The sequence below is a fragment of the Nelusetta ayraudi genome, unplaced genomic scaffold (assembly GCF_046127955.1).
Source record: "Nelusetta ayraudi isolate G7.1 ecotype Tasmania unplaced genomic scaffold, CSIRO-AGI_Nayr_v1 ptg000090l, whole genome shotgun sequence".
Taxonomy (NCBI): domain Eukaryota; kingdom Metazoa; phylum Chordata; class Actinopteri; order Tetraodontiformes; family Monacanthidae; genus Nelusetta; species Nelusetta ayraudi.
Genome location: NW_027466140.1, coordinates 4,264,780 through 4,285,127, shown reverse-complemented (window position 1 = coordinate 4,285,127; position 20,348 = coordinate 4,264,780). Strand labels below are relative to the sequence as shown.

Sequence of the window (20,348 nt, the reverse complement as noted above, 5' to 3'; positions counted from 1 at the left end):
TCTTCCACCTGCTGCTGAACGCCAACATTCCTGCACCTGCTCAGTGAATTGCGGGAATGAGGAAATCCGCTGTTACCCAAGACTGGAAATTTGGTGTGTGTGAGACAAGGGGAAAAGTTTTATTGTTTTATGACAAAGACGAGCAAGAGGCCATTTGTTTATTTGTTTTTATTTCATTTCATGTGTGAATGTACTTTTTTTTTTTTAAATTTCACTTTCAAGTAAAACAGCAGAAGGCACTGGACAAACAAGACACTGGCGACATGCAAACTGTAAAAAGCACTTGGAGGTCAGTGTTAGTACTTAAATGCATCTGTGGCAACAACAACTCACTCTCACTCTCTCTTAATGTGACAGAAGCGAATCATCACATTTCATAACTACACCTGCTTCTTTTTTTTTACATTTGGTCTCCTAATTGAAGGCAGCCAGACGAGCAGGTTTATACAGCTGGGTTCGGCTTTCCGCTTGACCCTTGCCTTCGTTTCCTGCTTCTATTTTTTTTATTTTTTTCCGTCTCGATACAGATGCAGACATGTGCAAAGAAAAAAAAAGGTTGTAAACCAGTGTTTCCTGCTCCGTCCTGGGGACGCTGGGCACGTCTGTCCTGCGCACCTGGCTCAGTGCGGTGCGCGACTGTCTGTGGGATCCTTCAACGCGGCCCTTTGTCTGACCCTGCTGATCTCAATGTGCTGCATTCTTCTCCAAATGTGTGAATCGCATTGATGAAAACGCCCCCAAAAAAATCCCTCTCAGGAACCTGAAAGAATCAACTGCCTGTGCACCCAGGGAGGTAAAAAAACAAACAAAAAACCCCAGAAAAACAGCACAATTCCATTTTTGCACACATTTCTTTTTTTCTTGCTCAGTAGTGCAATCCTGTCTTTAAATATTAGTGAACTAAAGTTTGTTTTTTAAAAAGACATTTCTTTCTCAGGCTGCTTCGGTCAAGTCGTCCACGATGGCGGTCTGTCGGGCTTCCTGGGGCTCCGGCAGCAGCACTATGGTGGCGGCGGTAGAGTAGGAGGTCTCGACGTCCCGCCGCCCTCGCTGGTCGGCCTTTCTGTGGCAGCAGACACAGTGCAGGCAGTCGTGCACGTTGTACTTGAACAGCCTCCTGCACGGGTGGCAGAACTGGTAGAAGAGCAGCATGAAGAGGACCGACAGGCTGTAGCAGATGAGCAGCTGCACGGCCAGCAGCGGAGCGCACACGTACTCGTAGAAGTCCGACTTGAAGAAGTACCACAGCGTGATGAGCGTCAGGTTCTCCACGAAGCGGCCGCAGTAGTACGCCGACAGCCGGCCCCAGCGCTGCTTGCGCTCGATGAGCTCGCGGTGCGTCAGGTCCAGCTGCACCGCCGACCAGCAGAAGACGTTGATGCAGGCGTAGAGCAGCGTGAACATGACCAGCACCACCACCGTGCCCAGCTTGGAGAAGTTCTTCTCCACGTCCTGCGTCAGCGAGCCCTTCTTGGCCCAGAACTCGGCCCAGGGGAGGAAGAAGAAGAAGAGCAGGTTGGCCATGCCCACCAGGATGACCCAGTACTTGAGCGCCGTGCTGAACAGGACCAGGGCGGTGATGCGCGTGGCGATCTCCAGGCCGCGCCACACGATCATGCACAGATAAGCTTTGGTCCGCAGCCGCACCTTATAGTCGTCGTAGCGGATCTGGATGGCCAGGGCGCTGCACACCAGGGCGCCGTATATGATGGAGATCAGGGTGATGATCATCAGAACCCCTGCGGAACAGCGGCACGTGGGATAGGTTCATCTCATCGGCAATGAAAGGGAGTGTTCAGTATTGCTTGTGTGCACTAACACCACCAACTCTAGTGCTGCTGGAACAACTGCCAGGTTGTCTCTTTGAGATTTAGAACCTCATTTAAGTATACATATCGTGCTAAAATTCTATTTTTTTTGCAAAAAGTTAAAAACAGAGGGTTAAACATGTTGTCCCCCCTTTAACCTCTAGAAATTCTTTGAATGGTGGACTAATGCTCCTCCACAACACTGACATGACAAACAAGCATTCCCCCACCCGCATCCTCTTGGTGACTTTTATTTACTTTTTGCTCCTCAACTAGTCACTACATTTTGCTTGCATTTGTGTTACCTTGCTAGAAATACAGACGGGCAGCCGCAGTGTGACGCAGATTACAGTGGCCAAAAAGAGAAATTTGAGCACATCTGTTGCCATGCTGACTGCAAGTATGAAGGAAAAAAAAACAAAAAAAAAACGGAAGGAATTTGTGTTGGAAAAAAAGGGTGCATTTTTTTAACAGGTGCAGAGGAAAACTCTCACATCTGTCATCAACTCTCTCTGTTTTCCTTACATCTGACGGGGAGCATGTACTTCTCCTGGATGGTGGCGTACAGCTGCAGCGTGAGCTGCGGCGTGGAGCCCAGGAACGCCTGGATGACAGCGGTGCGTTTGAAGGCGTTCCTGTGCATGGCCAGGATGCGCTCCGATTGGCCAATCTCCCACTCCATGGGCGTGCCCTGGCCCCTCTTCAGGCTGATCTTCCTGGAGATGGTCACATAGGGCTCCTCCTTCGTACCCGCCTTGAAGTAGACCACGAGGGCCTCTGCGCACCTGCGGACACAGCCAAGGGAGGGAGTGGCGGTGAGTGCTGCTACACTTTTCTACCAACAGAGGGCGGTGCAAGAGAGAACATTTGCAGAACGACACAACTGCGTGTATTTATGCTTTATCACCATCGGTAGTATCATTTAAGTTGCATAAAATGCAATTGCAGACCACATAAAAGCAATTCAGAAATAATCCACCAAAACTATTTTTTTAAGTCGAGGGACTGTTTCTCAACCGCATGATTAAAAGGAATCTTCACTCCCAACTATACCCAAACACACATTTTAAATCAGACAGTAAATATGTGAATATGTTCATCCGACACAGCAATTTTAGAACACAGACGCTGACTCGATGAGAGCAATTCCCCACGATAAGGCTGCTATACCGAACAGGCCGGCAGAGGGCGGTCATAAGATTGAAAACACAGTTCTCAGAGGTTCAGGCATATACTATGAAAGTCACTGGTATGGGTGTGGCTGCATGTTTGCATGGTAAATGCTCCCAGTGTTCACTTACAGGGTGGAAATCACTGCTATTCATGGGGGCAAAACTCTTTCTTTCTTTTGAGAGAGAGAGGGAGAGAGGACGAGATTTCTGTAGCTGAGGAATTTAAAGGCCCAGTGTGGAAGATTTTAAAGTGTTTGTCATTGATTATTTTCAAGTAGATAAGCACTAATTATAAAGGACTTTTGTTATTCATTTGCTAATAATAATCATTTAGTATGACAAAGAGCTGCGTCATATTGCTTACTGCATACATCTAGACGAGTCCTGAATGTATTTTCAAGTCATGTGGTTTTTTAATATTTAACCTGGTATCAAAGAGGGGTTAATATTAGTATCAGACACTGGACTTTCAGATATTGAATATATATATATACATATATACACATATACACACACATATATATATATATATATATATATATATATATATATATATATATATATATATATATATATATATATATATATATATATATGTGTGTGTGTGTGTGTGTGTGTGTGTGTGTGTGTGTGTATATATATATACACATACATATGCACACATATAAACATATATATATAAATAATTAACCTTTATTGCTGCTGTTAATGTTTCAGCATTGGATTAAAAAACATCCTGATAAAACACACACACACACACACACACACACACACACACACACACACACACACACACACACACACACACAGGTTGAAACAAGAAACTGACAGAACTGGAAGTGCGAGGTGCCATTAATTGAGGATAGGGCTTCAACGCCCTCTCGTCAAAGATAAAAGACCTTTCAGCTCAGCGAATCAGCCTGAGAAACGCCAAGTGTTGCACATCTGTGTTCCACAGGCAAACCCCGCCAACCCTGTGAGGATTCCCACTGCAAACCTCACATCAGTGTGCTGGAATGTTGTGTTTAGCTCCAGATTATCAGACACACGGGACAGAAAGTCCACTGTCAGCACTCAGCTGTGTTTCCACTTACTGCTGCTGCTGCTGCTGTCAAGTCCTGAGACTTGCCCCCAGAATTCTTCCTGATTTTTATCTCCAAAACCAGCTGGTACCCACTTGCAGTGTGCTCACTCTGACACTGCTAGCTACTCGGGCTTGGATGGATTAACAGAGAAGCCAGATACACTTGATTCACTGACTTTTTAGGAAACCTGCCAGCACAGTGGGCTGAGATGCATCTGTTCACTTAGGAATTCTGCAACCCGACTGAGGCGCAGACTGAATTCCACTTAAGTGGGGGACGGACAACATTACAGATGAAAGGATTAGCCGGGAAAATCGATGTGTTTACATGCAGGCCAGCGTCTTGCGGATACATATAAAGCAGGGCAGGCCACTGCTTTGGACTTGCTGACTAAACATGCAATCTGTTCCCCTCAGTGTGCGAGCACAGCAGTTTAGATGAGACACAAACCACATAAAAAAAATAAGACGAGGAGGAGCGCCCTTGAGAATTTGTGTGTCATCTCCGTTGTTCTGGCTGAAGGCCAAACGGAGTATTCAGGAAATTCTTCCAGGGGTTCTTTAGCCAGATTTGGTCACTTGGGGTTAGACCACAGGGCTTATCAGACCGTGCAGTCCGTACCATCCGACACCCAAACAAACATGCGTGCTGAGGCCGGTCCAGGCCGACAGCGAGCAGAGTACGAGGTTTCCGCCCCTTCCTTCAGAAGTGGGATCGAGACAGGTCAGGGCACGGCGCTCCCAGCCCCCACCTTTAAAAATACCGCCGGCTCGGATTAAGTGTCACACACTGTCTCCCAATGCACTGCGGAATTTTCAAAACAGGATAATGCGGTTATCCGTCCATCTCTGATAGCCGGCTATGCTAATTGTGCAGAGCGTCTGCAATTAAGTCACAAGCGAGTTACACAGGAAGCCTCCCGTCTCTCCAGAGAGGAGCCTCTTTACAGCAGCGCAGCTCGGAGAGGCAGGACAGCTCGGAATAAAAGCGGAAAAGCAACGCAGAGCAGGCTGAAGTTGTCGGCAGTGCATTAAAACGGCCCATCATGTGCAAAATTCACTTAAATTGTAGTAAATTGTGTTTTAGTGCTGCAACAGCGTAGTTTCCCAATTTGGAATCAATAACCCACATCCATTCTATTCCATTATAGTTTCAACATTAACATGAAAACAGTTCCTGAAATCTGAAATCTAGTCAGTCCACTTTGTTATTCCTTTCCGAATATGGAAGCAAAGCATCAGTTTCAGCTGGAAGCTGACAGGGTTCGAAATAGAAAGGGCCAAAATATACTTATGTATTCTGGATCGGAGATTGTGGGATGATTTATCATACAAGGCTGCCTCACTGGAGGGATCTGAAAAGGTCTGAAAATGGGTATAAAATGAGACCTTGGTTTGGCCGCACTGCCACATCAAAAAGCATCCATCCAGCTCGCATCGGAGATTGGCAGAGATCCTGACTGGGATAAAAATACAAAAAGGATACATGTACAAGTGTGCTGATGACGCAATGGAGAAACTAATTTTTCTCCATTTCTTTACATTTTTTTTTTTTTAAAGAATGCTGTTCACTTTTGAAACAACTAATGACTGAAGAGCTGTTAGTTTGTGCCTTAGTTGTCACTTTTCTTTACAACCGACATCTGCAAAATACAAAGAGCGCTATTCAGCCGGAGTTGAGCTTTAGCTCGGGGCTACACTGACATGCTCGAGAGAGGATCGTCGTCAAGGTAAAGGCACCACCCTGATCACACTGAAACCTGCAGTGTGTTAGCAATAGCATGCTGCCGAAACCTAAATGCAATATCTACCAACAGAGTCCGTTTGCAGTTTTGTTTGCGCTGCGCAAATTCACTTTGACGTTGTATAAAACAAACCTGGTATCCATGTGTAATCTATTTCTGCTGCTTAGCTGACTCACACCGACAGTAAAGTGCTTGTAACCAATGGGCTAGTTAGCTTTACGGGCTACTATGTTCTTGCAGCAGGCAGCCCTGTGAAACGGCCTTATCGCCAGATTAATTGTGGTGGAGCGTCTGACCTTGTTCATGGAACACACACACACACACACACACACACACACACACACACACACACACACACACACACACACACACACACACACACACACACACACACACACACACACACACACACAACTTGCATCTAGTAGAGTTGCCAAAAAAAATAAAGCTGTGGTCTTTTGTTTTATGAAGACAGTCAAGTCCTGATGCCTGGTGAAACAGGTTTTACTGTGATTCTAGTGCTGTGCTCATGGCATCAACCTCTACCTGGACTGTATCTGCTTTGATGATGCAGTGGTTATGATGCTGTTGACCAACTTAAACAAAGACAATTAAGATTTCATAATTGTCTATATGGCTTTGCAATAGTCTTTCCAAGACCTTTCATTAATATTTTTTTTTTAAATTTTTTTTAGATTTCAGGACTGTTTGATAATGAGTTGGCAAGTGGCATTTAGATCTGCACCTGCAGTGGGCTCCTTTCTTGCCTACACGGACAAGAAAGAAAGGAATCCATTTCTCCCCCTATGAAAGAAACACTCCCTGTAATTAAGTCTTTCAGACCTTGCAGAGCTCCATGTTGACGTGTCAAAGTTCAGCAACAGATTCGAGAGTATGTTTGAATTTCAGAGATCATTCTGAGATATGGCTTCCTCAATGAGTCGGTCAATCAGAACAGCAGCAACAACAACAACAACAAAAATCACCTGGGGTGCCTTGGATTTTAAAATATCATCGGAAAGAATGTAAAATAGCCGATTGATTCTAAACATGTGCGAGCTTGATATGTCGGGCATAACTTCCAGGAATAAAATCCAGCCGTTATTTCTAGGTCCGGCCACTCCCCCTCCTCTGACCTCCTGCTGCTGCTGCAGCTGAGCACAGCCCGCCCGGCACCCATTAGCAGTCTGACTCTCCGAGGCCGCCGAGTGCCATTATCCTAAGGTGAGGTCATACAACTGAATGGCACGTGGGCCATTTGCGCGCAGGACCGTGTTAGTGGGACACAGCGTTGTGGTTCTGCCGAGTCATCTGACAGGCTGGCTTCGCTTCTGCATTTGGCAGAGGACACGGCTGTCGTAAAGGCTCAAAATGAAAGGAGACAGAAGCTCGCATGGCCACCAGAGTGGCCGTGGGAGGGTTTTTTTTTTTGTTCCATGTCACACCTCTCTCACTCTGGGGGGGGGGCTTTCCATCTGGGGTGTTAGTCTGTTTATCCCTGTTGAGAGTGCAGTTTCCACTATCAATTTAATAGACGTCTCTGGTGTGGCTATGATGACTTTGAAGACCCAAATGCCCTAATGCTTGCCCTGCCATGTTAAAGTAAAAGTCTGAATGAGTTGATTAAGGGTAATCAACTTCACCCATTGAAGGGAAAATACCAAAAATTCTAAAAGGAGTTCCTTCTTTCCAGAAAACAGGATGTGTAGTCTTCTCTGGTACAGCCCGCCTGCAAAACTGTAGGATATTTTTAGCCACCTGCTAACAACTGACGCTCGGATGTAGCTTCCATTTGTTCAGAACTGGCCCATAAAAACCAGAGGGTGTAACCGACACCTGGCTGCGAGTGTTGTAACCAACACAAGGTATTAGTGTTTCTTTGTCACATCACAAAAGGTTCGTTTCCAGAACCATGTGATTAAAGCACATGCTTTTAAATAGAGAAGTGGAAAAAGAAGTGAAGGATGGGGTTTAGTCATCTCTGAAGTTCAGGATGGGGTCGCGCTGTTGTTGGAAAGTGTTGCCGGAGCACATATGGCACCTTCAAATGAGACTTTAGCCTGAACAAAACAGATGGTAAACTTGATTTACGTTTGAAATGTAATTGTAGTGATTTTAAAAGCAAGCATGAAAATCTAACAACACTGAACGCATTAATAAACAAAGGAGGTTTGTTGGCCGGTTACATTGACAAGTATGAACTAGTTTGCAGTTGATTATTTACGTTTGGCGTCGATCAGCTGAGCTGCAGCCTGCAGAAACAACACCACCACCACCAACAACAACATGAGCCAAAAGCACCGCCGCCACTGACTGACCTGACGACTGGGCCGAGCAGCAGCAGGTGCAGGAAGAGCACCAGGGGCCGGTCCCGACCCAGATCCCTGTGGATGAACATGAGGGTGAGCTGTATGAGCAGCGCGGGCACCAGCATGAAGGCGATGGTGAAGCCCATCCAGATGGTGTCCAGGGTCTTGTGATACATGCTGCACAGCACCGCGGCCGTGATGAACTCGGCGCAGTAGAGCAAGGTGGCCAGCACGATGCTGAAGGGCGGCCGGACGCGGCTGTGGTTCACCACCAGCATGACGCCGTTCTCGGCAGCGGCGGACGCCGACGAGGCGCCCTCCGGCGGCTCAATGTCCGTGATGTCCCGCTCTCGCTCCTCCATGCTTACTCCGAGTAACGAATCCGCCCGCCAGCCGCTACTCTCCCGTCACTTCTCTCGTCCCAAAAGCTGCGTTTTCTGCCTCGAAACTCTGCGCCGAACATGGCCCGGGCTTCACATCGTCGGTTCAACTTTTGCCGCTGAAGCGCCGCCACTTGTTTTGCTTTATCATCGTCACGCCGCGCTGGCCAACCACCCAGACGGTACCGGCTCGCTAAACTTCCATGGGTGTCATGCAGTCGTGAAACAACAAAATGTCAATTCAAGCGCAGCTTTTTCGACGAACTCAGAGTTTCCCCCCCCTGTGCTGGCAGAGGTTCCTGTCGTCACTCCCTCCCGGAGTTTTCTGCCTGGACGCATTTGTACTCTCCTGACGCCGTGACACTTTGCAAGAAGCCTCGTCAAGTTCGACGGAGGCAGACGGCGCGATACCGGAAGTGGAAGTCCTTCCTTCGACATTAAAACGGACTGTAGCCGCTTGGCGTCGCCGCCAATAAACAGATGATAAAAACAAAACAAAACAAAACAAAACAAACTAATCAGTGGAGATAAACAATAATAATAATAATAATAAAAACCCATGACAAAAGCACTTTATCCCGACAGTGACGGTAAACAAATAAAAGAGGTTCAAGGTACAAATGTGTACTCTGAATAACGACTGTGAATAGATAACATACACTTCAGGTGTTCACACTCTTGCATACTGGTATGACCGAAAAAGAGGATATTGAAATTGTAAGTGCTAACCTACAGTTGCAGCAGCACTCATTTCGAAACCAATGACAACATAGTTGCTGACAGAGCATCCATTTTTTCTGTCTGGAGCATCTTAGTGTTTCACAATGATGTCGTTCGAAACAGTAACAATGTCGTTCTGTCATTCCACAATCGTTCTTTTTGAAAGTAAATACTATAGCGGTGGCAATTATTGTGAAGTAATAATAATAATAATAATAATAATAATAATAATAATAATAATAATAATAATGATAATAATTCCCTGTATTGCTTTTGGTAATAGTCACATTAGGTGTCATATCCAAACAGAGGTACTTTGTAGGGCAAGCAAACAGAGCTCGGCTTATTTTTGCTTCCATTTTTAGTTTCCACCGACAGAGCGGACTTGAGCAGCAGGAGTGCAAGGGAAGGGAACAGGTGCAACACACACACACACACACACACACACACACACACACACACACACACACACACACCTAAAATGTCACACTGTCTTGACACTCACTCACTTTTAATTCCTATGTTCCCTCATTGTATCCTTGTTTGTCGTCGAGGCAAAGTGCCCATTTGACAGCATCTGCTGGCTTTGAACCAGTTTGGTAGCAGGTAAACAGCCGAAAGTTTGCTCAGTTGCTTTCGCAAACAATCATTATCTGTGTGGAATGGAGTGTGAGAATTGTCAGTCAGGTTTCGGTTCCAGCACAGTTCCTGTTTGTGTTTTGTTTTTGTTGATTGCAAAAGTCCAATCGCAGTTGGAGCTGCAAAACCGGATTTCCAGAATATCACCGCCACTCGTTGTTTTTAAACGTGTTTTATTTTGTCGTGTTCTCGACCACTTCCTGTCTAATCAAGCCTTCCAAACCCGTGACATCACCACGGCTCTGTGTGTGCGCAGGACTTGACACAGCGTGCAGAAGAGTGTCATTACTAATGCATGCGTTTGTTGAGGCATGGGTGTGGGTCACGGCCTCGGGATTGCGACACCGCTCTGCGGCCAGACGAGGTCATTGCAATGGTTCAAAGGCCCTCTATTTACAATGCCTAACACGTTTCTTCAACAAGACGTTCCTTCCTGTCTTTGTTTCAAAGCGTGCTTTTGGTTTCCTGCCAGAGGCTATTGATACCTCACTGGTGGGTAGTTAGCACAACATGTCATAAAGACAAGTAAAAGGAAGGTAGCTGGCAGCTTGGAGAGAAGCCATCTCTCTACAGTTTATGATCTCTAAAAATCAAAGTGCAGCAAGTTGTTTGTCAAAGGCCACAAAAACCGCAAAAATATGTGAAGATGTAATGAATGATGCTGCCTTTAACACCAAGCCACATTCACTGGTGACTTCCTGTTATTCTGGCACATCAGATGATGAAACCAAAACATGTGCCCACTGCTGCATCTGACTGAAAACATGCTGCTGATGGAAGATGTCTTTGTACTTGAAGAGCCTCTCAATTGTGATTACATTACAATCGTCTTAGCATTCAATTATTTTAAGTATTTTCTATAAGCATTTTCTTTAATTCATGTTTACATTTTACAATGTACAACACTGTTTTTATGTTCTTGCCGAAGCACTTTGACAGAGATCTTACTGAGAAATCCAGAAATCCTCCCGGCTTATAGTGTGCCGAGATGGAGCAGATGGAGGTGTGGTTCTTGGCTGCTGCTGCTGTTGCAGCTGGTGTATGTGTGTGTGCTGCCTGTGTGTGTGTGTGTGTGTGTGTGTGTGTGTGTGTGTGTGTGTCAGCTGACACTGGGCTGTGGTCAAGGCCTGGGCTGAGTGCACTCAGCAGAACCAGACTGGACATCAGTCATAATGACATAATGAGATTAGGGCAAAACCGGTGCTCCCTGTATCTTAAGGTACATTTTCCACATCAGTCAATGCGGATGTTTTGTAAGATTTACGTTAAAGCAGCTGAAATGAACAGTATCTATGAACTGCATGCATACCTTTAACATACACATGTATGTTTAGGTCAGCGGAAACTCCACTGCAGGGCGTGTTAGGCTCACGAACCAGTTGGAATGGGTCCATCTAGTGGCCATTAGTGCATTGCACACTAGATAGATTAATTGCATTAAGTTTGTTATGTAATACTTTTTGTTTATCCACTTTGAGTATTACAACGGATAAGCAATATGCCTGACTGTCATATCCAATTATTTGAATTTTGTTACAAGTTGAGATATAATGTGAGTTTTGTTTGATGACTGTGTTTTATATCCGGTGTGTGGTTTAAGAAATGTGTAAACTGATGCATTGCAAAGTATTGGGTCAACAGGAGGGAGGATGTTGTCTCGTCATTGTGGGTTTCATTTCCGATGGCCTTCTGTGTGGAGTTTGCATTTGTCTCTGTCTGTGTGGTTTTTGTCCTCAGTAGTGACAGAAAATGTGTGGACTGATGAACCTTGAAGCTTCAAGGAACTTGAATCAAACCATAAAAGCAATATTGTTGTTTTTCAATGTGTACTTTATGTTTTTGTTCATGAAAGTTTCCAACATTTTTTGTTTATATATAAAAATGCCACGGTATACATTCATTGAAATGTTAATTTTTTTTTCATTAATATTTGGCTTTGAAAAATAATCAAAAAAAACAATTACAATACAACTTGACACAGCAGACCTACCTTTAAAGCAATTGAAATGTTACACTCATTAAAAGAGGTCCGTAGAAAACCTTGAACAGGTTATTGGCTGCTTGTGCAAAAACATGCAACAAGGTCCCGTGTGACATCACCTTCTCGTCATCACACTTCAGATCATCACAGTCCTCCTGAGTGTCGACAGTTTAGCCGTGAACCTGCCCAGACTCTGTCTACCACTTTCAGACCAAAGAATCAGAGACTGGAGATCACCGCACGTCACAGATCACACCACCCGACACATTTAGTTCTCCTGGACCGATATATGCTGCCGTCCGACTTGGAGCGTACCTATAGAAGAGCTCCCCGCTGTCCAACAGGATTAGACGGAGGCTCAGACCTCACCTGGGATTGGCTGATGAGCCGCAACAACATTTTCCAGGCTGTACCTCCCACATGGGGTGACCAGGGGCTTAGCGTGAGCCTGATTAGTTCTGTTGCTGTACAGTGCAACATGTTAGTGCAGACGAGCACCTAAACAAATGCATGGACATCGACTTGCTTCTGTAAGTATGCAGCACATTTATTAGTTACATGATTATTTTTTGGTTGATTTGCTCAGTGATTGCAGAGACTGGTTTATTTTACTTTGGCATCCTTTCAGTTTGAAATCTTGATGATCTCGTGCTTGATTCCACTGCTTCAATGCATTTTACCATCCATGTGCCCTGCCTGTTATTATCTGTGGCAACTTTTCTTTGTGCTGTATACATTCATCATACAAATATACTATAATATAATTAATTGTGTGCAAAAAAAAACAACAACCTGTCAAACTATTTTAACAGTGTATGACTTGCTCTGATCATATTTTTCATTTCAAACAAATATTTGTGACAATATGCATGAATTTTTTTCTCTCCCAAACTCATCACATACAGCAAAAGACTCATTTATTTTGTCACACATACATCTTTTACGACCGTCCTTGTTTAAATGTATGAACTATTTTTATTTTTATTTTGTTGCACCATTACTGTTTTGAAAAATAGATTTTCTTCATCACCAGATGGTTCAGATTAAAAAACAAAAAAAACCCTTTAAGGTTCAGTAAAGTATGAGGATGCTCTTGTACCCCTAACACTCCAGAGAAATGTGGGTTAGCCTGTTCACAACACTAAAAGCAGGACATTCTGAACTGGCTTGAGGAGATTACGGAGCCTGAACAGATGCGCCGAAGGACTGAAAGACCTGCCAGAACCTTTTTAGCACATGGTCTGAGGGACACCTGGTTCATGAGTCATGCAAATCTCCAGACTCATCAATATTTTCTAGACAAGGCAGGAAGCTTCTACTGGGCAAATGTAGGGATTCAATGGTATTTGTACCAATCAAACTTGGTGGTAACATTTTCATTTTAGATTTTTACGTTTCCAGACATATAAAAGCAAACTCGAAGCATTTGATCTATATGTGACATGTGCCCAGTGCAGACACAGAGCATCTTTTGACTCCATTGACTGGCTTTGCGCTACCATGAGGTTTCTGAATAGCACTATGTGAGATCAGTCCATTTACCATTTGCTGTCTGCTTGCAGGTACCAGTTTCGGAAAACATGGTGGCCACTGTGCACACCTTGTGGGCCTCAAGTAAACATGTTCAACCTGATGAGCAACTGCTGCACCTGGGTCTCCAAAATACAGGAGCCAATCAGGTATCAAGGAGCCCTTTTTGAGATAGTAAAGTCTATGTAAAAAAAAACAGGTATAGATTATAAGGTGTACATTTAAAGGCCCCATGTGTGTGATTCAATAGCATCTAGTGGTAAAAAAGCGTATTGCAAATTATGTTAATGTCAATTGTTTATTTCTGATTTTGCCTTGTTTTTACACTAGCTACAATGTCATGGTAAAGTGACTCATCCCTGAGCAGATCTAATGTTCAGGCTACAGTGGTCCAACTAGTATAAAACTAAATAATTTTAAATATTAAACATTTGCCCTATAAGCCATGCATCCATATTTTTATCTGCTTGTACAATTGTCTAAATATTCACCATAAAATGCATTATTAATTTAGTGTCAGTATAAATGGATGTCTAATTCAAGACTCTATGTTTCTTGAAACTGAATATTAAATGGTCTGCCAGTGGTTAATTGCTATCAATACCTTTTTTCTTTTCCTTTCCTTTTTGCCCAACTTCAGCCTCAATAAAAATCCCAACGTTTTTGTGCATTTGCTGTTGTAGGAAAGTCACACTTCTGGTGGTTGGGCTTGACAAAGCAGGGAAAACCTCGTCAATCAAGGGGATGTTAAGAGGTAACGCAAGTGAGAGACGGGCGGAATAACTGGATTAAAATTAGGAGAGAAACAACTGACGTGAGTCTTTCTTGCGGTGATCTTTAGTCCCACATGGTGGGGAGGCAGGACCCACGCAAGGCTGCATCCGGAATGAGCTGAGGGTGGAGAACTATATGGTGACACTGCTGGATGTTGGCGGCTCGGCGGAGTCGAGGGGGTCGTGGAAGGAGCTGTCGGGGGAGGCACATGGGATCGTCTTTGTGCTGGACTCCAGCGACAGGCAGAGGATCAAGGAGGTCAAAGACGTCCTCACTGACCTACTTCAGCAGCCCAGAGTGTCAGGAAAACCAATACTGGTGTAAGTATGTTGACGCTGAACGAGCTGGGGTAAACACTGCCCTCTTGTGGCTGATGAGAGGAACACAAAAGGCCAAATAACATCATGGAACGAAGTGTGTTCGAACGCTTTTTTCTTTTCTTCCTCTTCTTATAGGTTGGCAAACAAACAGGACAAGATGAACGCTCTGCTAGGAAGTGAGCTGATCGAGATCCTGTCATTGGAGAAGCTGGTCAACCAGAGCCGATCTCTTTGCCATATTGTAAGCGCTGAATGGAAAAGTTGAGCAATCCCCGCTGGGTGTTGGAGGAGAAGCAGCGAGCAGACCTCTTTTCTTTCCGTCTCTTTCCCAGGAGCCTTGTTCAGCCTTACTGGACCTACGACGCTGGTCGGACAGGAAGACTCTGCGAGGTCTTCGCTGGTTGCTGCGTGCCATTTGCCTGGATTACCCCGAGCTGTGTGCTCGCGTGGCCCAGGACAGAAAGACGCCTCTGGAGGAAAGAGAAAAGGAAAAGATCTGGAAAAATGAGAAAGTGCGCAGAAAGACCAGGTAAGAGCCATCTTTATCTGAGTAACTTGGATTTTTCCAATTTAAAAGCACCATTATTAATCAGTGTCTCCTCCTTTTCAGAATGCGATCCAGCAAGCCCAACCTTCGGCAGGTTCATCGGCCAAAAAGCAAAGAGAAAAGGCCAAAGGGTGAAGGAAAGCTGCAACCCATCAGAAACATGCTGCCAAAGGTGAGCTAACTGTTAACAACAAAAGTGTTACTTTCTCAAAATGGAAACTTGTCTGAAATGTTCGAAATACAGGTTTGATTATATGCACAGTATCACTTGTAATTCTTTCCTGCCTCCTTGCAATATGTATCGGTAATTTAACGTCATAAACTCAGAGAGCGTATATTTCGGGAGAATTTGTCGTTTCCAGGGTTTTTTTTGTTGTCTCGAAACAATGCAATACAAAAATTGGTGTGGGACTGAACATGGCCATTTATTCAAAGGAAACAACCCTGGAAAAGACACTGAAGACAAAGAAGAAGAAAAAGAAGAAGAGACCGGTCAGGGAGGGGGATGGAGAACAGGAAGCAGGCGAGGTTAACGATCAGGAAGAGGACGAGGAGGGAGACGGTAATGAAGGAGAGCAAGAGAACTCTGGCCACAGAGAGAAAGCCAGCAGTGCCCTGATTCCTCCGAAAAAGGGCAAACCCAAACGCAAAACCAAGGTCAAGGAGGAGACGCTGGACATGCCGGAGTCTCCGGACATCGAGCAGAAAGCACTCAGTGGTATGAAGTTATTAATAGCTTGGATGTGTTGATTCTTAGATTTTCATACATGGTAATCAAAACCTGTGGTGTCTTGCCTCCAATAGGGGACAAAACGAGAAAGAAGAAAGTGGTCAAAGTGAAGAGGAAGAACAAGATCAACACAGAGAAGACGTCGGATGGCTACTCTCAGCCCGTGGACCTGTCTGCAACCTTTGGTGAGCCTTTCCCACTAAATCCAGATTCTCCATATCCAGGGCAGCAGCTGCTGCCCTCTAATAAGGCGACTGACGACTCAGGGCCGTCTGAACCTCCTCTGTCTCCTCAGATCTGTACCGCAAAGCAATCCAGGCTCTGAAGGAACGTCAGGATCAGGGCCAGTGACTCAATCCCACACGTGACAAGTGAGCTGAGTGAAGACTGTGGTCTGCAGAGGTCAAAGGTCACTGCAAAGCAAAGTCTCTCAGTGTCTAGACGATGATGACTTCAGATCTGATCCCTGAACTGTGGACTGGAAGCGCAGAGTTCCAGCGTGTCTTGAAGGGCAGGCCTGCAAATAATGTGACGCCGCAGATCACGTGTTATTATACCATTAATGCGAATTGAATTAAAACGTCATTCTCTATGCATGTAAACTTCCCTTGGGGAGCTGGCCAAATCATCTGTATATAGTATGCAACTTTGACAACAGTGACTAAATTGTTTTGTATGACTGATGAAAATGTCATTGTTTTAAATGTCACACTTTAAAAAAGTCTAAGTTACTGATGTGGGAGGCAAAAGAAATTATCCAATAAATACTTTGTCAACATTAACATGGCATGGTTTTTATATGATGATTGATTCTGAACTTGAGGGGAACTGCTTTTTCTCAATTAATCAGCCAAAAGAAACCAAAACAAATAAATATCCGGAACCATAACATCTTGCCTCATGTTTACAGCCTCCTGCATAAACACTCGGTGTAGGCTCCTTTGTGCACTCTTGACAGGTTTCACGCCAAACGAAAAGCAAGGCAGCAGCAAGGCTGTCCTACTGGCAGAGTTTTGAGACATCACGAAGGGCTGATTTCAAGAACTGTGTCTCAACACACACTTCCTGAGAAGCGAAGCAAGCTATGGGGAACTTTCACTGTCAGGCTGGTGACGCATTCTATTGTGAAAGGGGACGTGTAAAATGGGACCTTTCCACTTTATTTTCATGCTGGACGTTTAAACATCCTTTTGACTACATTGGTGGTGGAACAAGATCTATCAATGAACGAGTCTGGCACAGTTTCCTGTGTCCGTCGTGCCAACATTTTATGTTCTCCCATTCAAAATTCTTTTAGTAAACCCAACCCATGTAAATATTTTTGCGTTGTGTTGCACTATGTTAGTTGTGTGCCTAAATGTGTTGATGAAACCGCAACATTATAAGATTTTTGAGCCGAGTAAATTTAGCTGCATGAAAGATAATGGACGGAAATGCAGCAGCCATGGTGTTGATTTCAGCATTGCATGTTGTGTGAAGGGTGTGTGCGCGCGCGCTGCAGAGCATCCACATGCGGTGTAGAGCTGCAGTTCCACACACACACACACACACACACACACACACACACACACACACACACACACACACACACACACACACACACACACACACACGGCAGCAGCAGTAGCAGCAGCATCGTGTCGCCATTTGTGTGGCTCCTCCGGAAGAAGCCCATCCCCCTGGTGGTGTTGCATCTTCGCCGGGAGAACCAAGCGCTCCATCTCCAGTCGAGCAGGCGAGCGAGCGAGCGGTAGTTGCTGATCATGGCGTCACCGAGGACAATAACCATCGTGGCCCTGTCCTTCGCCCTGGGTTTGTTCTTCGTCTTCATGGGGACCATCAAGCTCACGCCGAGACTCAGCAAAGACGCCTACAGTGAAATGGTGAGCAGCGGCGGTTGGCGGTTAGCAGCGAGGCCATTGTTCTGTCGCCAGCAGCCACACGGCTTTGAACAATATGTGGAACCGGTGACCCACTTTCACACATTCGGGGAAGAAATGGTTGTTTTGTTTTACACTGATTCGCGATCACCCTGACAAAGGCGCCCATATTTCGTCTCCTGCGCGCATGTTAAATATTGCACATCTATCGGTAACTCTCCGAACACACGGGACACATGTTAGCTAGTCATTCTAACGCGAACCTTTAATTACACTGATAATGAATAGCTTGGTATCCAAGAAGAACCAGAAACAGGAAATGTTCATGTTCAGTAAACTACATTTTTTTTTTTTAAGCTAGCAAAATCCCGAACACGAAACGGAACATAGAACGCTTCCAAAATCAGTCAGTCGTGCTGCTGAAGAGGCGCCCTGAACGTTATCCTGACTGATGGACGCTGTTCAAAAAGGAACTTTTCTTCTGCATAGAACTCCGGTCGGGCTTTGTTCATATTGATTAGCGTGAGAATCAACTTCCCTGTCAAAAGCAATGGCGGCGCATTCGAGCAAATTCTGTGAGGGCACCTGCCGGTGCTGATGCTGAGCTGTCCTGTCCTTTGTGGAGGATGGGAGCAAAGCTTGTAGCGTCGGACTTCATGCACACTTTGGTTTCCAGATGATCACATTATGCTTTACTTATATTAAGATGATGGGAGGCAGGCAAAGTCTATCACTTGATTGAAATGCGAATTTATCCTCCAACTTGCTGACTAAAAAGGCAATCATGGGAGTGTGTTTCATATTTTATAAAAAATAAATAGTCATGTGTACACTATCATCGTATTTTCAGGTGTTTATTTTTTCATCTTGGATTCTATTAGAACGTCTTCTCATCACCAGTTATCCAAAGATCTTTACAGATCACTAAAAATATCATATTTAGCCCTCCGTTAACTTCCTGCTAAGAATACCTGGCTTTAGTTCCCTGCTAAAATGCAAAGAACAAACCTTTGTTGGTCTTTCCACATGGTTGGAAGGACACGGAAACAAAGCAACTGCAAAGCCTGCCTGGAGGCGTTGTCACTATTCTGAAAGAGCAACCAGCAAGGTGTCGCTGCCCTTTGTGATGTCACACAGGACCAGATTCTGTAAATGTACATTTTTAGCACAATCACAATGAAAAGCAGAGGAAAAAAGCAAAGAAAGGACTGTAATCATTTCTTTGCAAACAGGAAACATTACTGCTTGGAAACACTGGTGAAAAATGAATTTTGCATTACAGTGAACATTAAATTGTGTCTTTTCTCTCCTCTTCCAGAAAAGAGCATACAAGAGCTATGCTAAGGCGTTGCCTGGCCTGAAAAAGATCGGGATCAGCTCGGTCCTGCTCCGTAAGATCATCGGCTCTCTGGAGGTGGGCTGCGGCGTGGTGCTAACCCTGGTACCCGGCAAGCCAAAGGACGTGGCTAACTTTTTGCTCCTGCTGGTTATGCTGGCTGTCCTGTTCTTCCACCAGCTGGTGGGAGACCCCCTAAAACGTTATGCCCACGCTCTGGTCTTTGGTATTCTGCTCACTTGCCGGTTGCTGATTGCCCGGCAGGGCGATGAGCGGCCAGAGAGAGAGGACAGCAGAGAGGAGCAGCACATCAATGACCAGGAAAAGAACAAGGTCAAACAGTCGTAAGAGCCTCTCATCCTGTGAGTGGGAACCTTGGTGCGCCTCTGTGGACTGCAGTTATTCAAATTAGGAAAGAAACAGTCACTACCACTGATAAGACCCGCCACACACTTCCTGTGTCCCATCCAGACAGCTGAGCCTCACCCACTCCTCAGCACGAGTCTTAATGTGAAACTCAGACCTCCTGTTACAGACATCCTTGACATTGACATGGGCAGTCAGTCCTGCGGAGTCTTGTTTCCTCTATTTATTCCCGTCTAACACTGTGTTCAATGTGTCTTTTGTGTTTATGTTTTTCTTATTATTAATGTTTGAAGTCAATTTGAGTGAATGCTGTTTTCCTTGACCAAATCTCTGTAGCTTGTTTTTTTTTAATTATTCTTAATTGTTGTAGGAGGGACATATTGTTCATTAATAGATTTCAGTTGTTAAAGCATGTTGGAATCTTCAAAAAAAAACAAATAAAAAACAACAACCCAAGTTCATAAACCAAAATAAGCACCTTGCAAAGAATTTTATACCATATATCTACCATCATTACATATCCATGTCATACTTTTGTGCAGTGTTACCAAATGCAGTTTAATGCATGGATTGTTTTCCTTTAAAGTAACTCTCTCCTTTCAGCTTATTCACTACAGCCAATCTATATAACTGGAAAACAAACTGTAGCAGCTGCTGTCCTTGGTATCCACTGCTCACGTGTGCAGCTGAGAAACAAAACAGAGGCTTTTACCTGGTTTAAACAAAAGGATTTTGACATTTTGTAATCCATCCTCTTAAACTTGTTCCGCTTATTTTCCCTCTCTGTAAAGTGAAGTATTCCTCTCAATGTTTTGGGGATGGACTCAGTTGATAATTCAATAAGATTTGAGATTCACAATATTTCTGTAAATGTTATTACTCTTAATAAAGATTTGGAGGTGAGACTGACAAGTGGTTATCTGGAGATTTGTGTGTCATAACTTATTTTCATAAACATGTCTTCAAGTACATTTTAGATTTTTTTTCATGTTTGCAAATAACCTGTCAAAAATTAAAACCTCTCCTA

The 20,348-nt window shown here is 44.5% G+C and overlaps 4 protein-coding genes across 5 annotated transcripts in view; 3 read left to right on the top strand and 1 right to left on the bottom strand.

Annotated features, from left to right (window-relative positions):
• tspan6 (tetraspanin 6) overlaps positions 1-20,348 on the top strand; it is a 120,773-nt gene that overhangs the window by 64,525 nt on the left and 35,900 nt on the right. The gene's annotated exons all lie outside the window — the stretch shown is intronic.
• xkrx (XK related X-linked) lies at positions 476-8,940 on the bottom strand. The gene is made up of 3 exons (XM_076046599.1): positions 8,128-8,940; positions 2,334-2,593; positions 476-1,739 (listed from the first exon to the last, which is right to left on the bottom strand). Exons 1-3 carry the CDS (start codon positions 8,478-8,480, stop codon positions 934-936), a joined length of 1,419 nt encoding a protein of 472 aa, XP_075902714.1. The 5' UTR covers positions 8,481-8,940; the 3' UTR covers positions 476-933.
• On the top strand, positions 12,089-16,526 carry arl13a (ADP-ribosylation factor-like 13A). The gene is made up of 10 exons (XM_076046719.1): positions 12,089-12,368; positions 13,401-13,517; positions 14,052-14,122; positions 14,210-14,462; positions 14,598-14,703; positions 14,795-14,991; positions 15,073-15,181; positions 15,445-15,727; positions 15,814-15,924; positions 16,035-16,526. The coding sequence occupies exons 1-10, from the start codon at positions 12,349-12,351 to the stop codon at positions 16,088-16,090; spliced, it is 1,323 nt and encodes a 440-aa protein (XP_075902834.1). The 5' UTR covers positions 12,089-12,348; the 3' UTR covers positions 16,091-16,526.
• Positions 17,374-20,233, top strand: tmem35 (transmembrane protein 35). 2 transcript variants are annotated; one of them, XR_012929005.1, is made up of 3 exons: positions 17,374-17,622; positions 18,938-19,984; positions 20,026-20,233. XR_012929005.1 is itself a non-coding variant. In XM_076046600.1 (2 exons), exons 1-2 carry the CDS (start codon positions 17,503-17,505, stop codon positions 19,301-19,303), a joined length of 486 nt encoding a protein of 161 aa, XP_075902715.1. In that variant the 5' UTR covers positions 17,374-17,502; the 3' UTR covers positions 19,304-20,233. The 2 variants fall into 2 exon arrangements, 1 of the variants encoding a protein (XP_075902715.1); XM_076046600.1 differs by having other exon boundaries at positions 18,938-20,233.

Excerpts from the sequence above, each read along its gene's own strand:
- tmem35 (XM_076046600.1), top strand. The coding sequence starts at position 17,503 with ATGGCGTCACCGAGGACAATAACCATCGTGGCCCTGTCCTTCGCCCTG. Across the intron at positions 17,623-18,937 it reads AAGACGCCTACAGTGAAATG|AAAAGAGCATACAAGAGCTA; the intron begins GTGAGCAGCGGC and ends CTCCTCTTCCAG.
- xkrx (XM_076046599.1), bottom strand. The coding sequence starts at position 8,480 with ATGGAGGAGCGAGAGCGGGACATCACGGACATTGAGCCGCCGGAGGGC. Across the intron at positions 2,594-8,127 it reads CTGCTCGGCCCAGTCGTCAG|GTGCGCAGAGGCCCTCGTGG; the intron begins GTCAGTCAGTGG and ends CTGTGTCCGCAG. Across the intron at positions 1,740-2,333 it reads GTACATGCTCCCCGTCAGAT|GGGTTCTGATGATCATCACC; the intron begins GTAAGGAAAACA and ends GCTGTTCCGCAG.
- arl13a (XM_076046719.1), top strand. The coding sequence starts at position 12,349 with ATGGACATCGACTTGCTTCT. Across the intron at positions 15,182-15,444 it reads TCAGAAACATGCTGCCAAAG|GAAACAACCCTGGAAAAGAC; the intron begins GTGAGCTAACTG and ends ATTTATTCAAAG. Across the intron at positions 15,728-15,813 it reads CGAGCAGAAAGCACTCAGTG|GGGACAAAACGAGAAAGAAG; the intron begins GTATGAAGTTAT and ends TGCCTCCAATAG.